This window comes from Oryctolagus cuniculus, chromosome 17 (genome assembly GCF_051225735.1).
Source record: "Oryctolagus cuniculus isolate XC-2025 breed Fujian yellow rabbit chromosome 17, ASM5122573v1, whole genome shotgun sequence".
Lineage (NCBI taxonomy): Eukaryota > Metazoa > Chordata > Mammalia > Lagomorpha > Leporidae > Oryctolagus > Oryctolagus cuniculus.
In genome coordinates, this window is record NC_142883.1 from 19,866,521 (window position 1) to 19,891,990 (window position 25,470).

General features: G+C 57.0%; 3 protein-coding genes and 1 long non-coding RNA gene across 7 annotated transcripts; 2 read left to right on the forward strand and 2 right to left on the reverse strand.

Moving 5' to 3' along the window:
* The first annotated feature begins 1,391 nt into the window (after nucleotides 1–1,391).
* Nucleotides 1,392–8,968, forward strand: VAT1 (vesicle amine transport 1). The gene is made up of 6 exons (XM_051825701.3): nucleotides 1,392–1,891; nucleotides 5,628–5,835; nucleotides 6,443–6,613; nucleotides 6,703–6,792; nucleotides 7,244–7,485; nucleotides 7,595–8,968. Exons 1-6 carry the CDS (start codon nucleotides 1,484–1,486, stop codon nucleotides 7,676–7,678), a joined length of 1,203 nt encoding a protein of 400 aa, XP_051681661.1. The 5' UTR covers nucleotides 1,392–1,483; the 3' UTR covers nucleotides 7,679–8,968.
* Nucleotides 8,969–9,099: 131 nt separating this feature from the next.
* IFI35 (interferon induced protein 35) lies at nucleotides 9,100–16,092 on the reverse strand. 3 transcript variants are annotated; one of them, XM_008271536.5, is made up of 7 exons: nucleotides 15,898–16,092; nucleotides 11,047–11,136; nucleotides 10,265–10,412; nucleotides 10,085–10,191; nucleotides 9,810–9,996; nucleotides 9,621–9,727; nucleotides 9,100–9,433 (listed from the first exon to the last, which is right to left on the reverse strand). In XM_008271536.5, exons 1-7 carry the CDS (start codon nucleotides 15,928–15,930, stop codon nucleotides 9,242–9,244), a joined length of 864 nt encoding a protein of 287 aa, XP_008269758.3. In that variant the 5' UTR covers nucleotides 15,931–16,092; the 3' UTR covers nucleotides 9,100–9,241. The 3 variants fall into 3 exon arrangements, with proteins under 3 accessions (XP_008269758.3, XP_089173871.1, XP_017204701.3); XM_089317745.1 differs by lacking the exon at nucleotides 10,085–10,191 and having other exon boundaries at nucleotides 15,898–16,080; XM_017349212.4 differs by lacking the exon at nucleotides 11,047–11,136 and having other exon boundaries at nucleotides 15,898–16,075.
* A 1,281-nt stretch (nucleotides 16,093–17,373) lies between these two features.
* RPL27 (ribosomal protein L27) lies at nucleotides 17,374–20,904 on the reverse strand. Of its 2 annotated transcripts, none has more exons than XM_002719418.6 (5): nucleotides 20,869–20,904; nucleotides 20,542–20,624; nucleotides 19,811–19,980; nucleotides 17,580–17,690; nucleotides 17,374–17,465 (listed from the first exon to the last, which is right to left on the reverse strand). In XM_002719418.6, exons 2-5 carry the CDS (start codon nucleotides 20,620–20,622, stop codon nucleotides 17,417–17,419), a joined length of 411 nt encoding a protein of 136 aa, XP_002719464.1. In that variant the 5' UTR covers nucleotides 20,623–20,624; nucleotides 20,869–20,904; the 3' UTR covers nucleotides 17,374–17,416. The 2 variants fall into 2 exon arrangements, with proteins under 2 accessions (XP_002719464.1, XP_051681660.1); XM_051825700.3 differs by having other exon boundaries at nucleotides 20,792–20,904.
* A 61-nt stretch (nucleotides 20,905–20,965) lies between these two features.
* LOC138846075 (uncharacterized) lies at nucleotides 20,966–22,194 on the forward strand. Its single transcript, XR_011383458.2, has 2 exons — nucleotides 20,966–21,356; nucleotides 21,934–22,194. It is a non-coding gene; the product is annotated as an uncharacterized LOC138846075 (long non-coding RNA).
* The last annotated feature ends 3,276 nt before the right edge of the window (nucleotides 22,195–25,470 follow it).

Sequence of the window (25,470 nt, forward strand, 5' to 3'; positions counted from 1 at the left end):
TGGGGTCGGGGGGCCGAGTATGGGTGAAGTTCCGAGGGGCGGGGTGGGAGCAGCACACGCGCGGGGCTCGGGCCTTCGGGGTGGCCCTGCGTGCACGCAGGTGTGTTAGTGCGGACACGCGCGGTGACGGCCATCCACTTCCTGAACACAGGGGGGCGTGAGATGGCAAAGGGAGGAGCGAGTCGTTTCGGCTTTGGCTCCCGCCTCCACGCTCACGTCCTGGCCGGGGTCCCGATGACACGCGGGTACGGACTCCAACACTTCCGTAAAAAAGGCGCTAACTCGGTGGCTTTGCGTTCCCGTGACGATGTGCGGTCGGGTCCGAGTGCGGGGTGACGACGGCAGGCCTGGGCCAGCGGGAAGCCTGCACCGGGCTCCTCCAGTTTCGGGAGAGCTGCGTCCTCTGGCGGATGCTCCGGGAGATAGGGACAGTGAGAGCTGACAGCTCTGCGGGAGCCAGAGACAAGAGCCAAAGTCACTTTCAGGCTCGATTCAGGGACCAATAATCAAGCCACTGTTTCCCATTTGCATGGCATCATTTACCCTTTTTAAAAAGATCTATTGCATTAATTAAAAGGCAAAGTTAGAGAGAGATCTCCCATCCCCTGGTTCACTCCACAGATGACCATTCCGGCCAGGGCTGGGCAAGGCCGAAACCAGGAGTCAGGAGCTTCTTCTGGGTCTCCCACGTGGGCTGCATTGGAAGTGGAGCAGCCGAGACTCGAACCGGTGCCCATATAGGATGCTGGCATCGACAGCGACAGCTTTACCTGCTACGCCACAGCGCCGGCCCCACCTTTGAAAAGTGCATCCTGAAGTGGAAGATACTTGATTTAATTTTGTCTTCTCCTACATAACCCTGTAGAGAAAACTGGGGCACGGCACCAGCATTGTAACCATGTTGCAGAAGGGAAAACGAGACCCAGCATCAACCAGGTCAGAACGCCTTGAATGTTTGGCCTCCTTGCTCCTACTTCAGCACTGTAAGATCACAGCGAGTGATCCCTGTCTGGGTTACTTAGGAGTAGAGCCAGGGCCTGAGTCACAGGGTTCTCGTCCACAGGTGGCTGGCTCCCCAAATCTGGTGCACGCTCAGGATTTGGGGTTGATAGCTTTAAATTGACGTAAGGCTTACTATGAATAAATCAGTCGAGTCGCGGTGTTGCACGACCCCAAGGATGTCCCCTCGTGCGTCCGCCCGCATAAGTCAACCGCCTGCCCCCGGAGCGCTCGCGGCCTTGGCCTTGGCCCTTAAAGTCGGCGCGCGAGTCCCCGCCCTAGCCCCGCCCCGCTGCGCGCAGCCGTGGCTCCTCCCGCCCCCGGCCCCGCCCCGCTACCCGCAGCCGTGGCTCCTCCCGCCCCCGGCCCCGCCCCGCTACCCGCAGCCCTCAGCCCGCAGCCGCGGCTCCTCCCGCCGCGCGCCCCGCCCTCCCCAGCTGTGCACTCTCGGTCCAGCTGTGCGCGCACGTCGGGAGTCCCAGCCATGTCTGCCGAGAGAGAGGTGGCCGAGGCGGCCGCCGTGGTGGCGGCGGCCGAGGCAGGGGCCGGGGAAGACACTACTTCTCAGCCCCCGAAAGCCGAGGCGGCGAGCGACCCCCAGCCGCCCGTGGCCTCCGAAGGGGAGGCTGCAGCCCCGCCGCCGCCGCTGCGCTGCCTGGTGCTCACGGGCTTCGGTGGCTACGACAAGGTGAAGCTGCAGAGCCGGCCGGCCGCGCCTCCGGCCCCCGGGCCCGGACAGCTGACGCTGCGCGTCCGGGCCTGCGGGCTCAACTTCGCCGACCTGATGGCTCGGCAGGGGCTGTACGACCGGCTGCCGCCGCCGCCCCTCACCCCCGGCATGGAGGGCGCGGGCGAGGTGATTGCGGTGGGCGAGGGAGTCACCGACCGCAAGGTGAGCGGGCAGGGCCGTGGGGGCCGGAGTGGGCGGGGGCCGGGGGTGTGGCAGCGCCCAGGGAGCGGGCACGAACCCCGAGGACGGCACGGAAGGCGTAGGAACGGAACTTGGGCTTTGAGACCTCCGGAGAGGAGAGCAAGCTTTGTTCGGGGTGTGTGTGTGTGCATGTGTGTGCTTGGATGGCGTTGTCAGCCCCTTCCCCAACCATTTCGCTCGTGGCCGCCGCCCAGAAGCGGTGGTGGGGGGAACAATGAGGCGCCCTGCGCATGCGCGCGATGACCTCTACCCCCCCAATCCCGTACCACTCCCCCAGTGAGACCTCACCTGTACCCCTGCCCCCTCTACAGCCTTCGGGTGATGGTGAGGGTCTGTGACCCTCGCGTGACGATTGGGGCCCCCTTCGCCGAGGGCGCTCAGCAGCTCTGCGGCGGGCCTGGGCGGGGGCGCGGGGACCGTGCCAGAGCCCCAGTCACATGCAGCCCCGTGGTCTGCGGGGGCGAGAGGCGGCCCCTCCCCCGGCGGAGCCCGAGAGGGGGGCCACGCCCATCCCGGGGAAGACGGAGCCGCGCACCGCTGCGGCCGCCGCTGCCAGTTTGGCCTCGGGGTTCCGGATCTTTGTCTCGGGCTCTTGGCTCCCGGGACCGAGTGTCTCCTCCTCCCGTGACTCAGCCATCGGGCCGCGACCCCGGCGCTGCCCTTGGGAACTTCCGGGCTGAACAGCCTCTGCCCGGCCGGGCGGAGGACCCCCCGCCTCGGAAACCCGAGCAGTGCCGGCGCAGCCAGGGGTGCGCGAAGGTGTGGCACCGAGAGCAGGTTAGCCCGGCCCGGCCGGTCTGTTTCCGCAGTCCTCGCCGCATCCCCGGACAGGGGACGATTCCTAATGACCGACTTTTGTGGGAGACCTGGGGCCAGGCCTCTCTGCACGTCCTCGGGGGGTTCTTTTCAAATCGGGCCCCTTGCAAGAGAGGCTCCTGGGAAGCTGCCTTCCTGGATTTGTTGGATTTATCCTGCCGCAAACAGCTGCTCCCTGCATCGGCTGTGGCCCCACCCTTGCACTGACCTCTCAGTACAGAGATCCCACTCCCGAGAAGGTGCTAGAAGGAATGGAGGGGGGGGGCACAGATATTTGCAGTTTGTGTTACTGCTGAAAGCCTCCTACCTAACCTCTCCCCATGCTTTCCGCCTGATAAATACAGGATATCCTTCCCTGAGCAACCTCACGTGAGAACCTGGATTCTGTGGGCAGGGTTCTCCCTCCTGACATGGTGGTGACCTCCAATGGGCTCCACCTGACCAGTCTTCCCAGTTCTCCAGGGCTGTTCCTGCGAATGGGTCCTCCTGTGTTCCGGGGTGGGACATTCCCAGTGGTCCCCAGGTCTCATCCTGGACAGAACCGTCCGGGAAAGGTCCCAGCCCACCGCAGACCTCCCCCTCCGTGGAGTGTGGGGGCTTGAGGACATGCCCAGCCTGCATGGAGGTGCTAACCTCTCCCTCACCATCCTGTCCCGTGAATCCACAACATTCCTGTCATTCCTGGCCGGGACCAAGACAGACCCAGATTGCCCCGGCACGGCACGCACACCTGTCTGTGGGCACGGCACTCACACCTGTCTGTGGGCACGGCACGCACACCTGTCTGTGGGCACAGCACTCACACCTGTCTGTGGGCACGGCGCTCACACCTGTCTGTGGGCACGGCGCTCACACCTGTCTGTGTGCTGCTGCTTCCCTGAGCCTGGCCGCTGCGGTCCTGGAGGGAGCGCTCATCTCAGCCCTGGTTCCCACCTGCAGGCGGCAGAGAGTAGGGAAAGGCTCTCCCTGGCGTGTGTGTGTGTGTGTGTGTGTGTGTGTGTGGTGGGGGGGTGTCCTCGGCCCCTCCTGCACCGTCTCTGGGCTCCTGGTGCCGGCTCAAATGCAGCTTCTCCTGAGGGGGTCACACCCAGCCCTGACGGCTCAGAGCCTGTGTGCACGTGGGGCCCTTACCCCATGACGGTGCAACTTCCCACTCCTGCCTGTTGCTGCCGTTATCATGGCTGCTGGCCAGCATTACCCAGCGCTTTCTGTGCGCCAGACACCGTGATAAAAATCAGTGAGCGATCCCCCCCCTCCATTTAATCCTCTTTAATTGCCCTAATTTCCAGATAGGAAAACTGGAACTCAAAAGGGTTAAACAGGGCAGATGTTTAGCACAGGTGTTAAGGTGCCTGCCTCTCCTTTCAGACTTCAGATTCCTGCTAATGCAGACCTGGGGAGGCAGCAGCGATGCTCAAGTGACTGAGCTCCTGCCCCCCGTGTGGGGAGCCTGGAGTGCATTCCAGATCCCGGTGTCACTTCCCAAGGCCACTGCGGCCATCTGGGGAGTGAACCAGGTGAACCGGTGGATGGAGGTGTCACTTTCATTTTGTTTTTATCTAGTTGAAAGGCAGAATACACACATTTACACACACACACACATCTTACATCCACTGGTTCATTCCCCAAATACTTGCAATGGCTGGGGCTGGGCTACTTCACAGCCAGGAGCCTCGAACTGCATCCCAGCCTCCCTCACAGGCAGCAGGGACTGAAGCACATGGGCTGAAGCAGCTGCTGCCTCCCAGGTGACACATCAGAGTAGCTGAGACTCAAAGCGACACTCCCCTATGGAATTGTGGGTACAGCAAATGGCAGTTTGATCAGCTGCACCACAACGCCAGCCCTACGTACAGATTTTAAGGTCTATCTATTTATTTGAAAGGCAGACTGACAGGGAGAGAGATTGTCCGTTTGCTGGTTTACTGCCCAAACATCTGCAACACCTGGGGCTAGGCCAGGCTGAAGCCAGGAGCCAGGAACCTCTCTCTCTGTGTCTCCCACGGGGGTGGCAGGAACCCAAGTACTTGATGCTTCCCACGTGTGTTAAAAGGGGCTGGATTGGAAGGACAGAGTAGCCAGGGCAGGCACTCTTATATGGGATGTGAATGGCCCAGTAGTGATAAATGATGAAATTTTGAAAAGATTAAGAATTTGTACTTGGCCGGCGCCGCGGCTCACTAGGCTAATCCTCCGCCTAGCGGCGCCGGCACACCAGGTTCTAGTCCCAGTCGGGGCGCCGGATTCTGTCCTGGTTGCCCCTCTTCCAGGCCAGCCCTCTGCTGTGGCCAGGGAGTGCAGTGGAGGATGGCCCAGGTGCTTGGGCCCTGCACCCCCTGGGAGACCAGGAAAGGCTCCTGGCTCCTGCCATCGGATCAGCGCGGTGCGCCGGCCGCAGTGCGCCGGCCGCGGCGGCCATTGGAGGGTGAACCAACGGCAAAAGGAAGACCTTTCTCTCTGTCTCTCTCTCTCACTGTCCACTCTGCCTGTCAAAAAAAAAAAAAAAAAAAAAAAAAAAAAAAGAATTTGTACTTGCCGAGGGTCACTCTGTGAGTGAAGAGTGGAGCCATTTTTGTAATGGAAGCAGTTAGATGTCATTTAGTGCAAACTCCTCACCCCCAGGGGTGTCCCATAATCTCAGGTCTGTCCGGTGGAGCTAAGGGCAGTGTCCACCTCAGAGGACCGGTGTGAGCATTGAGCAGTGATGGGAAAGCACTTGGAGTAGGACCGGGCCCTCCGGGAGCATAGACAGAGGTGACAGCTGCTGAGAGTAGCACAGCTGGACGTCATGACAGCCGCCGCTTCTCTAGGGGGTCCCGCAGCCAGCAGGTCTCCTGGGCGCGTGAATGGGTGACTGAATGGTTGTCTTCCGTTTCTCAAGACAGGGGACCGTGTGATGGTGCTGAACCGGTCAGGGATGTGGCAAGAGGAGGTGACAGTGCCCTCGGCCCAGACCTTCCTGATGCCCGAGGCCATGACCTTCGAGGAAGCTGCTGCTCTGTTGGTCAATTACATCACAGCCTACATGGTCCTCTTCGACTTTGGCAACCTGCGGCCTGGCCACAGCGTCTTGGTACACATGGCAGCAGGTGACAGGTCCCTTCCTTTTTTTATATTTGAAAGGCAGAAGCACAGAGAGAGAGAGAGATCTCCCATCCACTGGTTCAGTACCCCAGTGAGTGCAGCAGCCAGGGCTTGGCCAGTCCGGAGCCAGGAACTCCATCTGGGTCTCCCACTCGGACGACAGGGGCCCACCGACTGCTGGGTCATCTGCTGCCTCCCAGGGGTATTAGCAGGAAGCTGACTCAGAAGCAGGGAAGCACTCTGAAGTGGGATGTGGGTTCCCCAAGCAGTGGCTCCACGCGCAGCACCACAAAGCCTGCCGAAGTCCCCTCCCCCACCCCTCTGCCTCACCCCACCTAGATTTCCATCCAGGCTCCTTCCCTGTGGCCTGTGTGGCTTGTTGTCATGGCAACTCCAGGCTGCCTGGTCTGTGCTGCCCAGAGACCTGTGCAGGGTGGTTGCCAAGGTAACGCTCAGGCACCAGTGCGGCCTGGTGTGCCGTCAGCAACGTGTCCTTGGCTGGCACCTCCTCCTCTGCAGTCCCGGGAGATGAGCCTAGGTGCAGGGAAGCTGATGGGCCAAGTCCTTTGGGGGCGAGTGGTTGCTAGGAGACTCCCTATCCCCTTGCTGCAGGGGGCGTGGGCATGGCGGCCGTGCAGCTGTGTCGCACAGTGGAGAATGTGACGGTGTTCGGGACAGCCTCGGCCAGCAAGCACAAGGCACTGCAGGAGAACGGAGTCACACATGCCATCGACTACCACACGGCCGACTATGTGGATGAGATCAAGAAGATCTCCCCCCGAGGTGGGGGGCGGGGCCAGGTGGGCTGGGTGGGTGGGGGACATGGATTTCCGGGCCCGAATCCTGATCCTGGGTCTCCTACTCCGTGACAGGAGTGGACATCGTCATGGACCCTCTGGGTGGGTCAGATACTGCCAAGGGCTACAACCTCCTCAAGCCCATGGGTAAAGTCATCACCTACGGTGAGTTGGTGGGGAGGGACGGAGAGAACATGTCAGGGGCAGGAGGGCGGGTCTGAGGGCTGGGAGGTAGCAGCCTAGGGTTTTTGCATGAAGCAGGGGTAGGGACTCGGGCACCCTGAAGAGAGCACCAGGGTTAGGAGAGGTCCGGTGCGTTCCGGCCCCGTGCACCTGTGCTCTGTAGCAGGCAGGGTTGGGAATGGCGGTCAGATCACTGCCTTCCCCGGTATCAGCCACTTCCGTAAGTTCTGTGTCCTCTTGGGGCTCCTGTCTGGGGATTATTCTGATGTAAACCAACCAGTCCACCTGCCCTCTGCCCTACCTCCCTGGGCCTCTTGGGCGAGCTGCATTTTAATTAAAAAAAAAAAAAACAGGAGGCAGAGGAGTATGGGCTCAGACACGCAGGGCGGCGCCTGTCACCTGCACTCACAGGCCGCGTCACCTTGTCCCTCAGGAATGGCCAACCTGCTGACGGGCCCCAAGCGGAACCTGATGGCGCTGGCCCGTACGTGGTGGAACCAGTTCAGCGTGACAGCCTTGCAGCTGCTGCAGGCCAACCGGGCTGTGTGTGGCTTCCACCTGGGCTACCTGGAGGGGGAGGTGGAGCTGGTCAGTGGTGTGGTAGCCCGCCTGCTGGCTCTCTACAACCAGGGCCGCATCAAACCCCACATCGACTCCGTCTGGCCCTTCGAGAAGGTGAGCGTGCTGGCCTTGCTGGGGGCGGGGCCTGGGTAGGACTGGGGTCCCCCTGGGGCGGCCTTGGGGGCCGATGGCACTGAGAGCAGGGTCTCCTCCCCCTCCCCAGGTGGCTGATGCCATGAAGCAGATGCAGGAGAAGAAAAACGTGGGCAAGGTCCTGCTGGTGCCTGGGCCGGAGAAGGCGAACTAGGGCGAGGGGCCGCGGGACGTTGAGACCAGGAAAGGAGCGTCCGTGAGCCCCGCTCCCTGACCACCTGACTGTCACATGCCATCGTCCGTCATCGTGCTCTGCCCCCTCCTCCAGGGTCTCAGTGGCGACCCCCCCCCCGCCCTGTTCTTTTCTCTACGGTCAGGGCTGCCCCCCCCCCCACCTTCCTGCCCTCGGAAGAGGTTGGGAAGTGACCACTTGGATGTCAAGGCCCTGCCGGGGGACAGGGAGGGTCAGAGGGAGGCCGGCTGCTTCCTGTCCCTGCCCCTGCCCCCCGCCCCCGGGTCTGTTGTGCTGCTTTTGTGCCAAGGTTAGCCAATCCCTCCCCGTCCTGCTCTGTGTGCTTCCTGTCTCATCTTCCCGCCTGCCCCTGCCCCACCACCTCCCCAAAGAATTGAAACAGCTCAGGATACGGGGCCAATCTGTGTAAGTCCGGCTCGTCCCTGTCTCTCCCTGGTGTCCCTGCGGCCAGGGCCAACCAGCGCCCAGCCCTGGGCTTGATCGGTCCCCAGCCCTGTCTTCTGTCTCCAGCTTCGTAAGCACAAGGGGCCTATTCCACCCACTGGTTTCCTGTCACTCTGAACCAAGGCTGCCTCCTAGCACACGGGCAGGAATGAGACGCGCTCCCCTAGGTCACAGCTCTGCCGGGATGCTGGGCACCCCCGCTTTTCCCGGAGGCCTCTGCGTTTGCTCTCAGTGCCTTAGCCACAGAAAACCTGTGCGTTGGTGTGGGGGCGGGGAAGGGCCCTGTCTCTGGCCTCCCCCTCCACCCCTGTACTCCCCAGTGCCTTGTTCTGGTGGAGCTGGGGTTTTACGCCTCCCCAGTCCGACAACACTGCCAAAAATCTGTGTATGTGCCAGTGGTGGGGGGGTGGCCTCTTGGGGTGAGGGTGGAAGCAGTCGCCCTGACTGTGGCCGTTTCTGTTGTGGGTGAGGAGAGCGAGATGAGGGTAGCGTTTCCCAGGCAAAGCCCCCGAGAGCAGAGCGAAAATCCAAGCACATTCCCTTGATGGGAGGCAGCTTTGCCGTCTTGCCCGGAGCTCTGGTGTGGAGATGGAGCAAGGGAGGACCCGGGCCACTGGAACCAAAGTGGGGACTTGCTGGGGTTGGGGAGGGGACTCCCCCTGCCTGGGGGGCTGTGATGGGGGGAGGGTCATTGCCCCCAGCCACTGCTGGGGGGGAGGGGAGGGCTCAGTCTCTGCATTGTCTCCATGAGGCCCAAACGTGGAAAGTGCGATTTCTGCTTTTGTGTCAATAAAAAGCCAAACCCTGGCTCCTGGCTGCTGCTTCTGAGAGTGGAGAGGGAGGCGAGCCTGTGGAAGGCCCGTGCTGACGGCGGGAAGGCGGGGGCGCTGCCCTCCCTCTCAGGCTTCCTCCCTTTCCTGAATGAAATGAGGAAGAAAGGGTGTGTGGGCACTTTTACTGTGCGGCAGCCATCGCAGACTGGGATGCTGCCCCCTGCTGGCAAGCACGGAGATCTCTAGCACCGGCCCGACCCCGGGCGCTCTGAGAACCGCAGCAGGGGCTGGGGAGGAGAGCCGTCCCCTAGCGCGCCTCCGAGGTGAAGACCGCCAGGCCCTGCTGTCCCGCAGGCACGACCATCAGGGCCTCCACCTCCCCACCCCCGCGCGTGGGCTTCTGGAAGTGGATCTCCAGGAGGTCGTGCAGCTCCGGGCCGTCCAGGATGTCCGGGATGTTCAGCACCAGCACTGAGCGAGGCACTGGCTGGGGTGTGACCTGCAAGAGGCGGGGGATGGCAGAGGCTCGGGGAGCCAGAGGCTGGGGGCGGAAGCTGGGGCAGGCAGTGCCCCGTGGGGGTATGGGAGGGGGCAGGGGGCCTGGAGCGGCTGGCAGTAGGCTGGTCAGTAGGGCTTGGGGCAGGAAGCAGACCGACTACCTGGCCCAGCCTCCGCTCTTCACTTACCTTGACCTCCTGGATCCTCCCACTCGTGTAGGGAGAGACTCTCAGCGGGACCTCCTTCCCGCCCAGCGGCACTTTGAACTCGCCGATCTGGCAGAGGCGCCGGGCCACTGGGGAACAGGCCGGGTGGACCTTTGGCCTTGTGCACCCGGTTCCCTCACCTCCCTACCGGGAGGCCCCAAGGACCTGTACCTTCCTCCTTGGCAAAGCGCAGCACCACACTCCCGTGCAGCAGCTCCCGGGTCTCCACGTCCCCGCCCCCGTTCCTGGTCTTGCCAAAGAAGATCTCCAGCTTGTCCAGCAGCTCCTCCTCTCCCAGCTGGAGGCCAGCGGGGAAGCCACTGACCAGCACCATCTGGCCGCTCATCTCGCTGCACACCTGCAGGAGACGGGGGGGTGGTGGTGGTCCCAGACATGCCCAGGTGCATCTCGCCCCTTGCGTGCCCAGGCCACGGCTGTTCTGTCACCTGGATGGTGGTCACCATGGGTAGCTGCACGGGCTGCACCTGCACCTTCAGCTGGCAGTCCTCCATGTCAATCCTGTGCTTGCTTTGTCGCAGCACCTGCTCAGCCACTTGGTGGCCAGGAGGACAGGTCAGTACTTGGAAGCCTCCCGGTCTCCTGCCTGAGGCTGTTCTCGGGCTCACCTTTGGGGTCATCGAAGGTGACCAGGGCCGAGCCTCCCGGCAATGGGCAACAGATCCGTAGGTTGGAAACCAAAGTTCTGGGGACGCCTCTGTCCTGCTGAGTGTGTCCGCGGAACACCAGGGGGATTTCAGGCACTGGGAATGGGACCTGGAGGTGGAAGAAGGGAGACTGATACACACACTCTCCCAGGATGGTCTCAATGGCCAGGGTTGGGCCAGCTGAAGCCGGGAGCCCAGAACTCCATGTGGATCTCTCACATAGGCAGCAGGGGCCCAAAGAAGGAGCTGGATTGGAAGTAGAGCAGCTGGGATTCAAACCCGCACTCTGATGCCAGATGCCGGCATTGTAAGCAGTAGCTTTAACCTACTGTGCTGGCCCCAAGATCTTTACGTTTTATTTATTTGAAAAGCCCACAACAGCTGGGGTCAAAGCAAGGAGCTACAAATTCCATCCGTGTCTCCCTTGTGGGTGGCAAGAACCCAAGCACTTTGGACTGTGATCTGTTAGGTGCATTAGCAAGAAGCTGGACCAGAAGCAGAGGTGGGACTCAAACAGATGCTTTGCTACAGGGCACAGGCATCCCAAGCAGCAGCTTAACCCCCCATGCTGCCACGCCCATCCCTACATACAAGCCTGGGAGGGTGGCAGCTCCACCTTACAGAAGAGAGGGCTGACATTCAGAGAGTTCAAGCAACACACCTAAGATCACACAGCAAGGAATGGCACAGCCACGACTCAAACTAAGAGCTCCAGTCTACTCCCTATCTATCTCCCAGCTTACCTTGACTTTGGGGGAGTCCTTGAGCTTCCCTCTCAGCTCCTGCAGCCTCATCTGGAGTCTGACCTGCTCTTCCTGAAAGGCGTGGAGCACCTGCGACAGCAGAAAGGACCAACCGGAGATGCACCTGCCCCGAGGTGAGCACACCCAGGCGAGGGGTGGGCTCATCTGGACTCCAGCCTAAACCCTTTATCCTGTTCTGGGCTGCTCTTGGCCCATTCCCCTCAGGGCATGGCAGGTGGGTGTCACAGAATTACAGAGAGCAGGAGAGACAGAGCTCTTCCATCCACTGGTTCACTCTCCAAATGGCGGGAACGCCTGACGCTGGGCCAGGCTGAAGCCAGGAGCCAGGAGCTTCATCCAGGTTTCCCATGTGGGTGGCAGGGATCTAAGGACTTGGACCATCTTTCGCTACTTTCCCAGGCACATTAATGGGGAGCTGGATCGGAACTGCAGCAGCCAGGACTCAAACCGGCGCCTGTACAGGATGCTGGGGATGTTGGCGTTGCTGGCGGCTGCTTAGCCTGATGTGCCACAACACCAGTCTTTGGCCTTGGGTTTGAACAGGAATAGTTGGCTGTTTTGTGAATAAACGGGTGTGCAGAAAGGCTGTGAGCAGAGGCCATGGCCCGGTGAATGACAGAGGCCAGACCAGGTGGGAGCAGTGAGGGGGAGGGGCAGTCGCTGCTGGACTGGAGGAAGGGCGTGGCAGGAGAAGATCCACTAGACTGAAGGCTGCCCTGGGGGAATCTGGGTGGAAGAGGAGGGGCTACTTGTGACCGCACTCGCATGAAGCGCCCCTCCGACCTCGTGCTTCTGCTAATGCATACACGGGAGGCAGCAGGTGATGGCTCATGCACTTGGGTCCTTCCCACCCATGCGAAAGACCTGGGTTGAGTTCTGGGCTCCTGACTTCGGCTTGGCCCAGCCCCAGCTGTTGCAGGCATGTGGACAATGAGCCAGCAGATAGAAGATCTCTCTGTCTCTGTCTCTCTGCTCTTCAAAGAAAATTAAATTAAAAATATGTGTGCATATATATGTATATATATATATATTTTTTTTTTTTTTTGACAGGCAGAGTGGACAGTGAGAGAGAGAGACAGAGAGAAAGGTCTTCCTTTTGCCGTTGGTTCACCCTCCAATGACCGCGCTGATCCGATGGCAGGAGCCAGGTACTTATCCTGGTCTCACATGGGGTGCAGGGCCCAAGCACTTGGGCCATCCTCCACTGCACTCCCTGGCCACAGCAGAGGGCTGGCCTGGAAGAGGGGCAACCGGGACAGAATCCAGCGCCCCGACCGGGACTAGAACCCGGTGTGCTGGTGCCGCAAGGCGGAGGATTAGCCTAGTGAGCCGCAGCGCTGGTCAATATGTGTGTGTGTGTGTGTATATATATATATATATCTCAATCAAACAGATTTTGGGGGTATGTTTGTTTTAAAGATTTTTTTGACAGGCAGAGTTAGACAGTGTGAGAGACAGAGAGAAAGGTCTTCCTTCTGTTGGGTCACTCTTCAAATGGCTGCCACTGCCGGCGTGCTGCGCCGATCTGAAGCCAAGAGCCAGGTGCTTCCTCCTGGTCTCCCATGGGGTGCAGGGCCCAAGCACTTGGGCCATCCTCCACTGCACTCCCGGGCCACAGCAGAGAGCTGGACTGGAAGAGGAGCAATTGGGAGAGAACCGGCGCCCAACTGGGACTAGAACCCGGAGTGCCGGTGCCGCAGGCGGAGGATTAGCCTAGTGAGCCGCAGTGCCGGCCAAATTTATTTATTTATTTTTTATTTTTTGACAGGCAGAGTGGACAGTGAGAGAGAGAGACAGAGAGAAAGGTCAAGATTTATTTTTAAAGATTTATTTAGTTATTTGAAAGGCAGGGTTACAGAGAGGCAGAGGCAGAAAGAGTGAGAAAGAGAGAGATCTTCCAAGCACTGGTTCACTCCCCAGATGGCCACAATGACCAGAGCTGCGCCAATCCAAAGGCAGGAGCCAGGATCTTCTTCCAGGTCTCCTACATGGGTACAGGGGCCCAACACAGCGCTGGCTCTTAACTTCTGATCATTTCCTTAAAAGGAAGATTTTTAATTCTTTAAAAAAAATTTAGGGACTGATGCTGATGCTGTGGTGTAGCAGGTAAAGCCGCCACTTGCGGTGCTGGTATCTCATACGGGTGCCAGTTTGAATCCTGGCTGCTCCACTCTGATCCAGCTCCCTGCTAATGCACCTGGGAAAGCAGTGAAGATGGCCCATGTCCTTGGGCCCCTACACCCATGTGGGAGACCTGGAAGAAGCTCCTGGCTCCTGGCTCCGGATTGGCACAGCTCCAGCCTTTGCGGCCAATTGGGGAGCGAACCAGCAGATAGAAGGTTCTCTCTGCCTCTCTGTAACTCTTTCAAATAAAATAAATAAATCTTAAAAAATAATAATATAAAACAGCAAAATATAAAAGTATTCAAGGGGGCTGGCAGCACTGAGATAGTGGGTTAAGCTACTACTTGTGACACTGGCATCCATAACAGGGTGCCTGTTCCAGTCCTGGCTGCTTCATTTTTTTCCTTTTTTTAAAAAATTTTTAATTTTAAAGATTTATTTTATTTATTTGAAAGACAGAGTTACAAAGAGAGGTACAGACACAGAGAGAGGTCTTCCATCCACTGGTTCACTCCCCAGATGGTCACAATGGCCAGAGCTGGGCCGATCCTAAACCAGGAGCCAGGAGCTTCTTCCCGGTCTCCCACACAGGTGCAGGGGGCCAAGGACTTGGGTCATCTTCTACTGCTTTCCCAAGCCACAGTAGAGAGCTGGATCAGAAGTGGAGCAGCCAGGACTAGAACTGGTGCCCGTATGGGATGCTGGCGCTTCAGGCCAGGGCATCAACCCACTGTGCCACAGCGCTGGCCTCCGGCAGCTTCATTTCTGATTCAGTTTCTACTAATGGGAAGGCAGTGGATGATGTCTGAAGAGCTGGGCCTCCTGCCACTCACGTGGAAGACCAGGATGGAGCTCCTGGCTCCTGGCTTCAGCCTGGCCATTATGGCCATTTGGAGAGTAAGCCAGTGAACACAATAGCTCTCGCTCCTTGCCTTCCAAATAAATACATAAATAACCTTTCAAAAAACCAAAGTGTGATCTCTATTCTGTTGATTTAAATATTTTAATTAAATGCACTAGTGCTTGGGGCCCTGCTACCCACATGGGGCACTGGGATGAAGCTCCTGTCCCTTGGCTTCGGCCTGGTCTGGCACTGGCCATGGCGGCCATCTGGGGAGCAACCCAGCAGATGGAAGGTTTTTCTTTCTCTCCCCTCCCCCTACAACTGTGACTTTAAAACATTTAATTCATAAGGATATCTACTAATGCACAAAATGCTGAGGAATTAGACAGCAAAAGGTGAGCAGTTTCTGAGCACGTCTTCCTGTTAGGTGGATCTAAGTGCAGAGTTGGCAGGCGGAAGAGGCGGGGGCGACTCCAGACCACGCTGGGAGCAGGGATCTGAAGGAGAGCAGCGGCGACGTTAACCACGGGAATGCACGTCAAGATCTAGCACTCAGTACGTGCTCGCCAGTGGACTGAGTTCTTACAGTGTGCTTTATGGGTTATTGATTTATTTGAAAGGCAGAGTTAGAGAGACAGAGAGAGATATCTTCCATCTGCTGCTTCGCTCCCCAAATGGCCACAATACCTGGGGCTGTAGCAGGCTGAAACCAAGAGCCAAGAGCTTCTTCCAGGTCTCCCATGTGGGTGGCAAAAGCCCAAGGACTTGGGCCATCCTCCGCTGCTTTTCCCGGGCCATAGCATAGCAGCTGGGACTAGAACCAGCACCCATATGGGATGCCAACGCTGCAGGGGGAGGATTAACCTACTGCGCCACAGCACCGGCCCCCAAACCAAGAAGGTTGATCTAGGACCTGTGGTTTTTCTTACTATACTCAAGGGGCAGTCGAGAAACTTCCAGAGATCGATATATAAAGGTACTCAAAAAGTTCATGGGAAATGGAACTTTTTGAAGCCTTCTTGTATGCAGGATTTCAAAACTTCCTGCACTGAACTGATTATTTCCATTTTGAAACTGTTTTGGAGTCCTCTCACACTTGCAGTAGCATCAGGGAGGACAAGGGTGAGCACACTGGAGAGAAGACTGTTTGCAGAGTGCCTTCTGCACTCCAGGCACCGCGCTGGCCACTGGGAACAGCAAGGAGCCAGCTGCACCAGCGTGGTCTAGCCCAAGTAGGGGCATTCATGGGCTGGAGTGGACAGAGGGAGAACACTTCTTCCTGCCCCTGCAGAGAGCTCCAGGTGGCGATGGAAATGGGGGGGGGGGGGACCTCAGGGATGAGGATATCACTCATCATTACAACAATTATTTGGGTCACAGAACTCAACGGCACTGGTAGATTCTCCCTCCAGAAAAACTCAGGTTCACCCAGGAACCCGTGAGCTCCTAGGGTGCAAGTTCTTGGATAATTCTTTGATGCAACAGGGAACAGGGGACTCAGGCGGAGGCAATCCCAGGCCATAAGCAGGTGTGAGATAGGCGGAGGGCAGTGTTGTGGATTAGCCGCATTAGACCTCACTGCTCCATCCGGCTCCCTGCTAGTCAGTCTGGGAGAGCAGCAGGGGATAACCTGAGTGCTTGGAACCCCGGACCCAAGTGGGAGACCCCGATGAAGCTCCTGGCCCAGCTCTGGCCATTCAAAGAACCAGCGAATGGAAAACCTGTCACTCTACCTTTCAAATAAATGTCTTTAAAAAAAAAAAAAAAAAAAAAAAAGATGGGTAGGGGACATCCCGGCTGCCAGGTGCTGCCACCTAAGACCCTCTGCTTGTTACCACCCCAGCACCCTGCCCCTCACTTACATCTAGCTTCACTGATGCGGGTCTGGGGTCCATCTGGACACAGCCAAGGCTGCAGAGCGGGGTACAGAGGCAGGGTCCACCGCCAAAACCCTCGAGGGACTTCGGTCTCCCCCAGCGGCAGCTGGGCTGGCCAGAAGACACTTGGGAAGGTTCTGCAAGCCAGTTTACTTCCACTTTCGCTTCTGGGAAGTCCCTGCCTCTGAAGCTGGCCCGCCCCTGGGAGGAGCCTCCCTGGTCTTTGAGGTCTGCTCCACCCCACAGCGAGACCTCACTCAGGCCCCAGCCACCAGCAGAATCTGCCCTACTTCCCTAAAGACCAGAAGGATGCTGGGTAGGGACACTGCAACATTTGTCAACTCAGACACACAGACTGACAGCCCACGGAAAAGCCCCTACAGCTCACTTGAGACTTCTATTATATGCCAATGTCAGTCTGCTTTATGTGAATTCTCTCCCAAAGAACTCCATGATGCTGGTTCTACTTTTCCCATTTGACAAGACAACAGAGACAAAAATTTAGAAACTTGTCCTAGGCCACACTGCTAGGAAGCAGAAAAACACGCATCCACCTTTTGTTGAAGTACTCTTAGGACTTGAAATAAAGTGCAAACTGCTAAATTTTTAGCCAAATTAGAGTTTAATTTCAAGTCCATTTCCATGACCTTGGGTAGGCAAACTACCGAATAGTGCTTCCACAAACACGTACTACACGGGAGATGTAACTCAGAGCACTTGAGGGAGCACGTATTTAGTCCTGACGCTAACATCCATCCCGGGCCGTCCACAGCTCACTTCCCAATCCCACCCCAGGTGAGATGTGGTCAATGTCAGGCCCAGGTGAGTTCAGCTGCACACTCACTTCAGCTTAGGTACCGGAGGGGAAGCAACCTTCCTTACACCACTGGTGAGATAACCCAGGCTTGGTGAGATCCCAAACTGCTTGGATCACCTTGCTTGCCAGATCATTTGGGGAGCCCTCCCTTGTCCCCGTGAACCCCGTTCTGGGTCCAAGCTTCCACCACGGGTATCCTACAGGGCAGCTCTCCAGGGGGCTCCCATACCAGCAGCACCTGAGAGGTGTGACTAACCAGCCACACAGGGGAGCGCCACCTGTGCTAAGGTTTGAGCCACCCCCCCCCCAAGGCTGGGGGGGGGGGTTCTCAGTCCAAGGCAGCTGGTTCCCATCAGGGAGGGGGAGGAGGCAGGGCAAGGTTCAGGTTATCGTGGCATGAGCAGTCGAGGGTGTGAAACAACCCTGCTCAGAGCCGCCTCACCTACGTGTCAGCAGCAGCCCTTCTGTCACACGTACTCACTGAGAGCAGCCAGCCCCCGACAGGAGTGTCACCAGCCCCGCGGACAGCCCCAGAGGCAGGTGGAACTTGTGTGATTTGCCCTCTGCCCCTGATCCGCCACCCGGGGTCTCTCATTCTAGGAATGCTCTCCTCTCTCCAGTCTGCTAGCACACGGAGCACACAGTTTATTTTTTTTAAACTTTTTAATGAGTGGAACCAAAACATATCTAAAACCGCAGCTTCTGAAAGAACCACTTGTTCTTGCCGGTCTTGTACCTAAAAGTGAAGACAAAGCAGACCAATGAAGAAACAGAAAAGAACAGAAGATGAAGTTCTTTCATGGAGAACGATACAACTGTGCCCCAACATCCACTTCTACGGCCTACTCACCTCTCTTCGAACTTGACCTTAGCCTCTCGTCGGGCCTTGCGTTTAAGAGCAGGGTCCCTGAAGACATCCTTGTTGACCACGGTTTTGTCCAAGGGAATATCCACAGAGTACCTACAGACAATGGCAAATTCTGGGTCAGCGGCACACTGTCAGAGCTTTCACAGCTCAAGCTCTTTTTAAAGATTTATTTGGGAAGCAGAATTACAGAGGGGCAGAGAGAGAGATCGATCTTCCATCTGCTGGTTCACTCCCCAAAGGCCACAACGGGTGGAGCTGGGCCGATCTGAAACCAGGAGCTTCTTCCTACGTGGTACAGGGGTGACCATTTTCTGCTGCTTTCCCAGGCGCGTTAGCAGGGAGCTGGATTGAAGTGGCACAGCCAGATCTTGAACTGATGCCCACGTGGGAATGCCAGCACTGCAGGAGGCAGCTTCACCCACTGCCTGCAGTGCCAGCATCCCATATGGGTGCAGGTTTGAGACCTGGCTGCTCCACTTCTGATCCAGCTCTCTGCTATAGCCTGGGAAAGCAGTAGAAGATGGCCCAAGTATTTGGGACCCTGCACCTGCGTAGGAGACTGGGAAGAAGCTCCTGACCAGATTGGCCCAGTCTGGCCACTGTGGGAGTGAACTAGCAGATAGAAAATTGATCTCTCTCCCCCTCTCCGTAACTCTACCTTTCAAACAAATAAATAAGTAAATCTTTAAAAAAAAAAATCCAAAAACCAGTAAATCAGAAATCTGTAGAACTATCAAAACTGTGCTTAAGGGACAGGCATTTTAGTCTCGTGGCTAAGATGGTCCCATCACGTAACAGAATACCTGGCTTTTGTTTTTTTAAAAATTTTACTTGCAAGGCAGAGTTAGAGACAGGGAAGTTTCTTACATCTGTTGGTTCACTCCCCAAATGGCCGCAACAGCCAGAGCCGGGCCAGACTGAAGCCAGGAGCTTCTTCCAAGTCTCCCATGTGGGTGCAGGGGCACAAACATTTGGGCCATTCTCTGCTGCTTTCCCAGGCATTACCAGGGAGCTGGATGGGACGTGAAGCACCCAGGACTGGAACTGGCACCTATTATGGGATGCTGGCACCTTAGCACCAGACCCAGAGCCCCTGGGTTTGATACCCGGCTCCAGCTTCCTGCCAGTGCAAACCCCGGGGGGCAGCAGTGCTGGCTCGAGTGACTGGGCTCCTGCCACCACGTGGGACTCCTGGATTGAGTGTGTGGCTCCCAGTTTTGGCCCAGGCCACTTCTGTCCATCAGGGAGTCTGGGGTAGTAAACCAGGAAGTCAGAGCACACTCTCCTTTAAAAAAAGCGATCTCCAGGCTGAAGTCCTGATTCTTCTGTGGAAATCCTCAACTCTAACACTCATTTACATGTTCAAGCCACTGAAAGTCCACACTTCAATTTTCCAGACTCTACTTGTCAAGAGTCATCACCACGGCAAGCGCCAGTCTCTATTTAGAGCCATCTTTATTAGCGCCGTTCAAGTTCTGCCAATGCAAAAATCAGTCTCTGACAACACAAACGGGGTCGTCTTCTGCTTCAATTGTGCAAAATCCCAGCATCTGACAGCTCTGCCCTCTTAGGCGTGCAAACCAGCAGCAAACGTGCAGGCCTCGCACGGAGCGCGCTGCCGGGCTCTGGCAGTCACGGTAGCTCCTGGCCCAGTCCTGGCCGTCGGGGCCATGTGGGGAGTGAACCACGGCCAGAGGATGGCTCTCCAACACGTAAAGCAACCTTTAAAAATGTGCCCTGCAGGAAAATGGAGCCCCCCGGAGTTCTTTTCTTCAGTGGTCATTTACTTGGAAGGCAGAGCTACAGAGAGCGAGCTTCCTCCTGCTGGTTCAGGACAAAGGCAGGACCAAGGACTCCAGTAGGGACGGCAGTGTCCCAGGTGGCACACCCCATCCGCTGTGCCGCAACACCCACTCTCAGCACCCACCCCCAAAACGCCTGCAGATGCCCGTACCCGACACATGGAACATTCTCAGGTGAGACAGAGACTGAGAGATTTCAGCACTGCTCAGCAAGGGCAGGGAACAAAGGACAGGACCAAGGGTCCAAGAGGGACGCGAGGCAGGACTGGAGACCACAGCCGCTTTAGAAACCCAAGAGCAGCAGACCGAGCGCCGGCCCTCCCTGCACCGGAATGGCTGCAAGCCCGGGTCCCGTCCGGTGGGGCAGGGAGGGGAAACAAAACCTTTTTTCCCCAGGTCTCAAGCGCTCACCTGGTGGGCATGAGGTGATTGTAGTTATAAACTTTCACAAAAGACTTGATCTTCGACCGCTTGGCGATTTTCTTCTTGCCCATGGCGGCTGTCACTTTCCGGGGGTAGCGGTCAATTCCGGCCACCAGAGCGTGGCTGTAGGGGCGGTCCGAGGTGCCATCGTCAATGTTCTAGAAGAGCAATCACATTTGTTACAAACGAGGGCCTACCGAGGCCTATGCTGAGCAAGAAGACACTCAGCCCCAGGAGAGAAACGCCCCCCAGTGCCACCGGGGAGCCCAGAGCAGGACCGGATCTAGGAAGGCTTCTAGCCGGCCAGGGGTTTCACAGCAGCCGCAGCAGCTAACATTCACGGCGCGTTTGCTACGTGCCACGCTCTCTCCCCCACGACAGCAAAGGGGAGCCGTGGGGTGGCCGGGGCCCCGCGGGGAGTCCAGCAAGTGGGACGCAGCCAAGGAAGGGCTAGGATGCGCTGTGACCCTCGCTGTCGTCACACCCGCCGGTGGACCTCAGGGCAATCGCGGAACCCATCTCCACCCTGGCAGGGGTCGCGCCTGGGAGGCACTGAGCGCCCCATCCCAGCTCACGGCTGTCTTTATTTTGCATCTTCCTCGGTCAAAGGCCCTTGTGCATCACGCCCCCGCCCCCGCTCATGGCTGCAGGCCTTACATCCCACGCCCGCCCGCCCTGCGCAGCCGGCCTGGTCCCCGGGCCCCGCGCGGCCGCTCTACCTTCACGATGACGGCTTTGCGTCCCGAGTAGCGTCCGGCCAGGACCAGCACCACTTTCCCGGGTTTCATGAACTTGCCCATTTCTGCGGGAAACAAGGAGAAAGGGCCGCTCAGCAATCAGGGACACCGGAGCCCCGTGCCGACTCCTGCCCGCGAGCCCGGGTCGGGGGCCGAGAACTTCGCACTCTGCAGCCCTGACCCGAGTCAGGACCCGGTATGAAGACGCCAGGGACCTGCGGACGAAACGCACCCGGCGCCGCCCCGCAACGTAACCCCCAGACCCCAGATGGCGGCGGATTGGAAGACCCTGCCCAAGCCCAGACTCACCGACGGCAACCACTCGGGCCTACAGCGGAAAGGAAGGGCGGGTACTTCCGCTACCCTTTCACCCCGGGGAAGGGTGACCTCACTTCCGGTCCCGCCCCCTCAGCCTTTGAGGTGCTTAGGGTCTGTTGCGGGCGGAAGAAACTCCTGAGGCGAAAGCAGGGCTTCACGGCTCATTTTTTTGAATCAAACTTTATTAGCTCCAGAAGTAGACAGAGGCAAAGGCGTTCTGCTTCCGGCACCATGAAGGGCAGGGAGGCGGCATCTGCGCGCTCCGGGCTCGGCCGTCCCCTTTGCTGTAGTTTCCTTCTCGGCCGCTGGGTGGAGGACCCCGTCTGAGACCTACTTAAAATTATTTAAAAATTCACTTGAAAGGAGAGAAAGCGGGAGAGAGCGAGACAGAAAAAGAAGAGAGCTCTTCCATCAATCCGGGTCTCCCAGGGGGGCGGCAGGGGCTCAGGCGCCGAAGCCATCGGCTGCTGTCTCCCAAGGTGCGCGTCATCAGGTGGCTGGGATCTGAAGGGACCCAGGCTCTGCCAGGGGGACGCTGGCATGCTAACTGCCGCGCGGCGCGTGCCCCCCGAAAGTTACTTTTTTGCCTTTGGAAGACGCAGAGGGCAATATTTATTGGATATTGATTGTTGCCTATTGTGTGCACTGGTAGGTAAAAGTGTTAGGCAGGAAGTTAGGTATGAGCTTGTGTGTGTGTGACAAAGGCCTCCGGAGACTTCTACGTCCAGCATATGCATCTACATCTCAAAGTTATCCCGATAATGCTTCTGGGGCAGCCCAGTGTTCGCATCCTGCCCTGCCCCCTTCTACCTGATAACCTGCCAGGTGGGGGGTCCCTGCCCCTTCTGCCTGACAAATCTTCCACAGTCTCCCAGGTGCAGCCCAGTATCTGCATTTCAACACCCTGCTCCGGATCCCCATTCTCCAGGGGGTCATGCTCACCCTTCCTCTGAACCCAGGATGGCGCCAGCTAGGCTTCCTCCTGTCTGATACCTTCAAGGGAACACTCAGCTAGGAGCTTCTTAATATTTACAGCCATAAAATCCTTTGTTTCAGGAGGAGATGTGTGAAGACAAAGACCCATCTCCTTAAAACCCCCCAGCCTCAACTGGACTGCACGCTCAGCCCTCTGCCTCTCTGCTGAGCCGTCCGCCTGGCCTGGTCAGGTGTAATCTCTCTACTCAATCATGTAACCTCGCTCCTTCCCCCTCCCTCGCTCCTCCCCCCCCCCCCAGTCTCTCAGGCTCTGTCTGGAGGGGTGCCCATCCATCCTTACGGATGTCCCTTCCCTAATAAACCTTGCTATTTTACCTCCCACTACTCTGTCTCACGCCTGAATTCTTTCTTGCGCAAAGACAAGAACCCTGCAATTTCTCCAGTAACAAAAGGAGGGGGCAAGACCAGACTAGGGTACTTGCCTCCAACATGTATTTTTTAAAAAGATTTATTTACTTATTTGAACGGTAAAGCGGCATACAAGGAGAGAGAGCGAGCGAGCGCTGTCTTCCATCCACTGATTTACTCCCCAAGGGACCACAACAGCCAGGCCTGGGCCATGCCAAAGCCCAGAACCAGGAATCCACCCAGGTCTCCTATGAGGGTGTCAGGGCCCAAAGACTTGGGCCAGCTTGTGCCTTAGCAGGGAGCTGGATCAGAAGTGGAGCAGCCAGGACTCGAACTGGTGCTCCATAATGAGATGCCAGTGTCGGTGCCACAGTGCTGGCCCGTCTCCAACATTTAGAGCCTTGTGATGTCATAGATGGTGACCAACTAAAATAAGCAGGAGGGGAGTGAGGAGGCGGATAGCAGCTGTTTGTCCTGTGCCAGATTCATCTATTTCCATAAATTTTCTGATTTGCTCCCCATAACAACAGTAGTGAGGCAGGAAAGGGTTAACTGGAGAAGCTGAGAAAAGCAAATTCCAAAACTCTTTGATGGTCCATGACCTTGAGGGAGGGAGGGGACAAAAAAAAAATAGGAGCTAATTGGGAAAGCTGGGAAAGAAATTGCAAGCTTAAAAAGAACTTCACCGAGAAGCTGTATACAAATATAACGGCCAGCTGGCCTACACAGCAGGCGACTTCAAAACCGCTCTAAGGGCCCCTCACCCAAGAGGTTTCAGCTCCTATGAAATCGCAGCCCCAATCTGAGCTTTGATTCTCGATCTCGATTTTCTTTTCCTGTATAAACCTTTGCTCTTACACTTATCTGTGTGTGCCTCACTGAACTCAGAACCTGTACGGGACCTCATCCTTCCACTCTCGACTTCCACCATGCCAGGATATGGGTGCCGTTCTTCTCCTCATTCCACAGAAGGAACGGGGGTGGGGGGGTGGGGGGCCTGTTGGATTTGCCCAGTCTGCAGGGAGTAAGCAATGGAACGGGGAGTCGGACTCAGCGGCCAAACCTCTGAGCCTGTACCACTCACCGTGTCACCGTTCTGAGCACCGCTCTACGCCAGGCGAGGTGCTAGGCCTAATCCTCACAGCCCTGCGTCTTGAACGTTTCCCTGCCAGTCACAGAGGGCCAATTACACCTCTGAGGTTGATCCCAGGCAGTGGCACAGATGGGACTGAAATTCAGGTCTCAACTCAGGTCCCCTGGGCTCTCAGGCAGAATTATTTCTCATCACTCACCAGAAGATGGCACCTTAGGTCAGAATGAGAAAGCATCTCACGGCTCATGCTCCTCTGAACACTGAGGAACCTACAGGATCTGTCTTAGGTGAGACGTGGGAACGCATCAGAGTGACATCAGTCCTCCTCTGGGTCTGTAGGGCTGCAAACTTCCCTGCAGCCCTCAGAATCCCATTCCAATTTTTCCATCACCTGTATTACACGGTGGCATTCCTAACTGAAATATATATTTTAAGATTTATATTTATTTAAAATAGAGAGATGGGGAGAGATTTTCCATCAGCTGGTTCATTCTCCAAATGGCTGTGTCAGCCTGGGCCACACCAGGCCGAAGCTGGGAGCTTCTTCCGAAGCTCCCATGTGGATGCAGGGACCCAAGCACTTGGGCCATCTTCTGCTACTTTCCCGGGTGCATTAGCAGGGAGTGGAGCAGCCGGAAATTGACCTGGTGCCCCTATGCGATGTTTTGCCACAGGCAACAGATTAACCCATTACACCACAACACCAGCCCCCTAATTAAAATATCTGAATGGTGGCTATTTGTATTAGCAGTAAAGACACCACTTGAGACGCCCACATCCAGAGTACCTGGGTTCTTGGTTGTGCTTCTGATTTCAGCTTCCTACTGAGGTGCACCCTGGGAGGCAGCAGGTGATGGCATGTAGGTCCCTGCCACCCACAGGGGAGAACTGGCCTGACTTCCTGGCTCCTGGCTTCTGCCTGACCATCTGGGGAGTGACCCAGCAGATGACAGATCTCTGCCTGCCTTTGAAACTAAATCGTATATATAAACATGGCATTTCAGAGTTGGAAGGAAACTCAGTACCACCTGGGCCCACAGATGAGAGGTGGGCCAGCTCAGAACAGCAGGCACAGAGCAGTGCCCTGCCCCCTGCCCACTGTACCACACTGCCCTTGCTTCTCCACCTCCAGTCTTCACTACCCTTTCTCTGCTTCTACCTCTTTTGCTTTTGAAAAATGGGAATGAAACCCTGAATCCCTGTAGTCAGCTCAGATTCTGCTCACACTCTCCAAATTAGCAACTAAATATTACGTGTTCTGCCCTATGATCTTGTAATCTCCCTGACTTTTCTCTCCTTTCCCATCTCCTAACTCATTTGGCCTTAGTTCCTTCTCCATTCCCTCCTTGAGCTTTGGTAAGGGAACTGCTTGAGATGCTTATTTTTTTTTTTTAAGATTTATTTTATTTAGTTGAAAGAGTTACAGAGAGAGGTTGAGACAGCGAGGTCAATCTTCTATCTGCTGGTTCATTCCCCAGATGGCCACAACGGCTGGAGCTGCGCTGATCCTAAGCCAGGAGCCAAGAGCTTCTTCCGGGTCTCCCACACGATTGCAGGGGCAGGGGCCCAGGGACTTAGGCCATCTTCTACTGCTTTCCTAGGCCATAGCAGAGAGCTGGATGGGAAGAGGAGCAGCCGGGACTAGAACCAGCGCCCATATGGGATGCTGGCGCTTCAGGACAGGACTTTAACCCACTGCGCCATAGCACCAGCCCCTATTTTTAATTAATTAATTTTATTTATTTGAAAGTTACAGAGACAGGTGGAGACAGAGGTCTTCCATCCACTGGTTCATTCCCCAGATGGCTGCAACGGCCAGAGCTGCGCCGATCTGAAGCTAGGAGCTTCTTCTCGGTCTCCCACATGGGTGCAGGGGCCCAAGGACTTGGGCCATCTTCTACTGCTTTCCAAGGTCACAGCAGAGAGCTGGATGGGAAGAGGAGCAGCCGGTACTAAAACCAGTGCTCATATTAGATACTGGCGCTTCAGGCCAAAAGGGAGCTGGATCAAAGTGGAGTAGCCAGGTCTTGAACTGGCGCCCATATGGGATGCTGGCACTGCAGGCCAGGGCTTTAACCTGCTGTGCCACAGCACCAGCCCCTACCTTTGCTTTTTTTTTTTTTTTTTTTTTTGACAGGCAGAGTGGACAGTGAGAG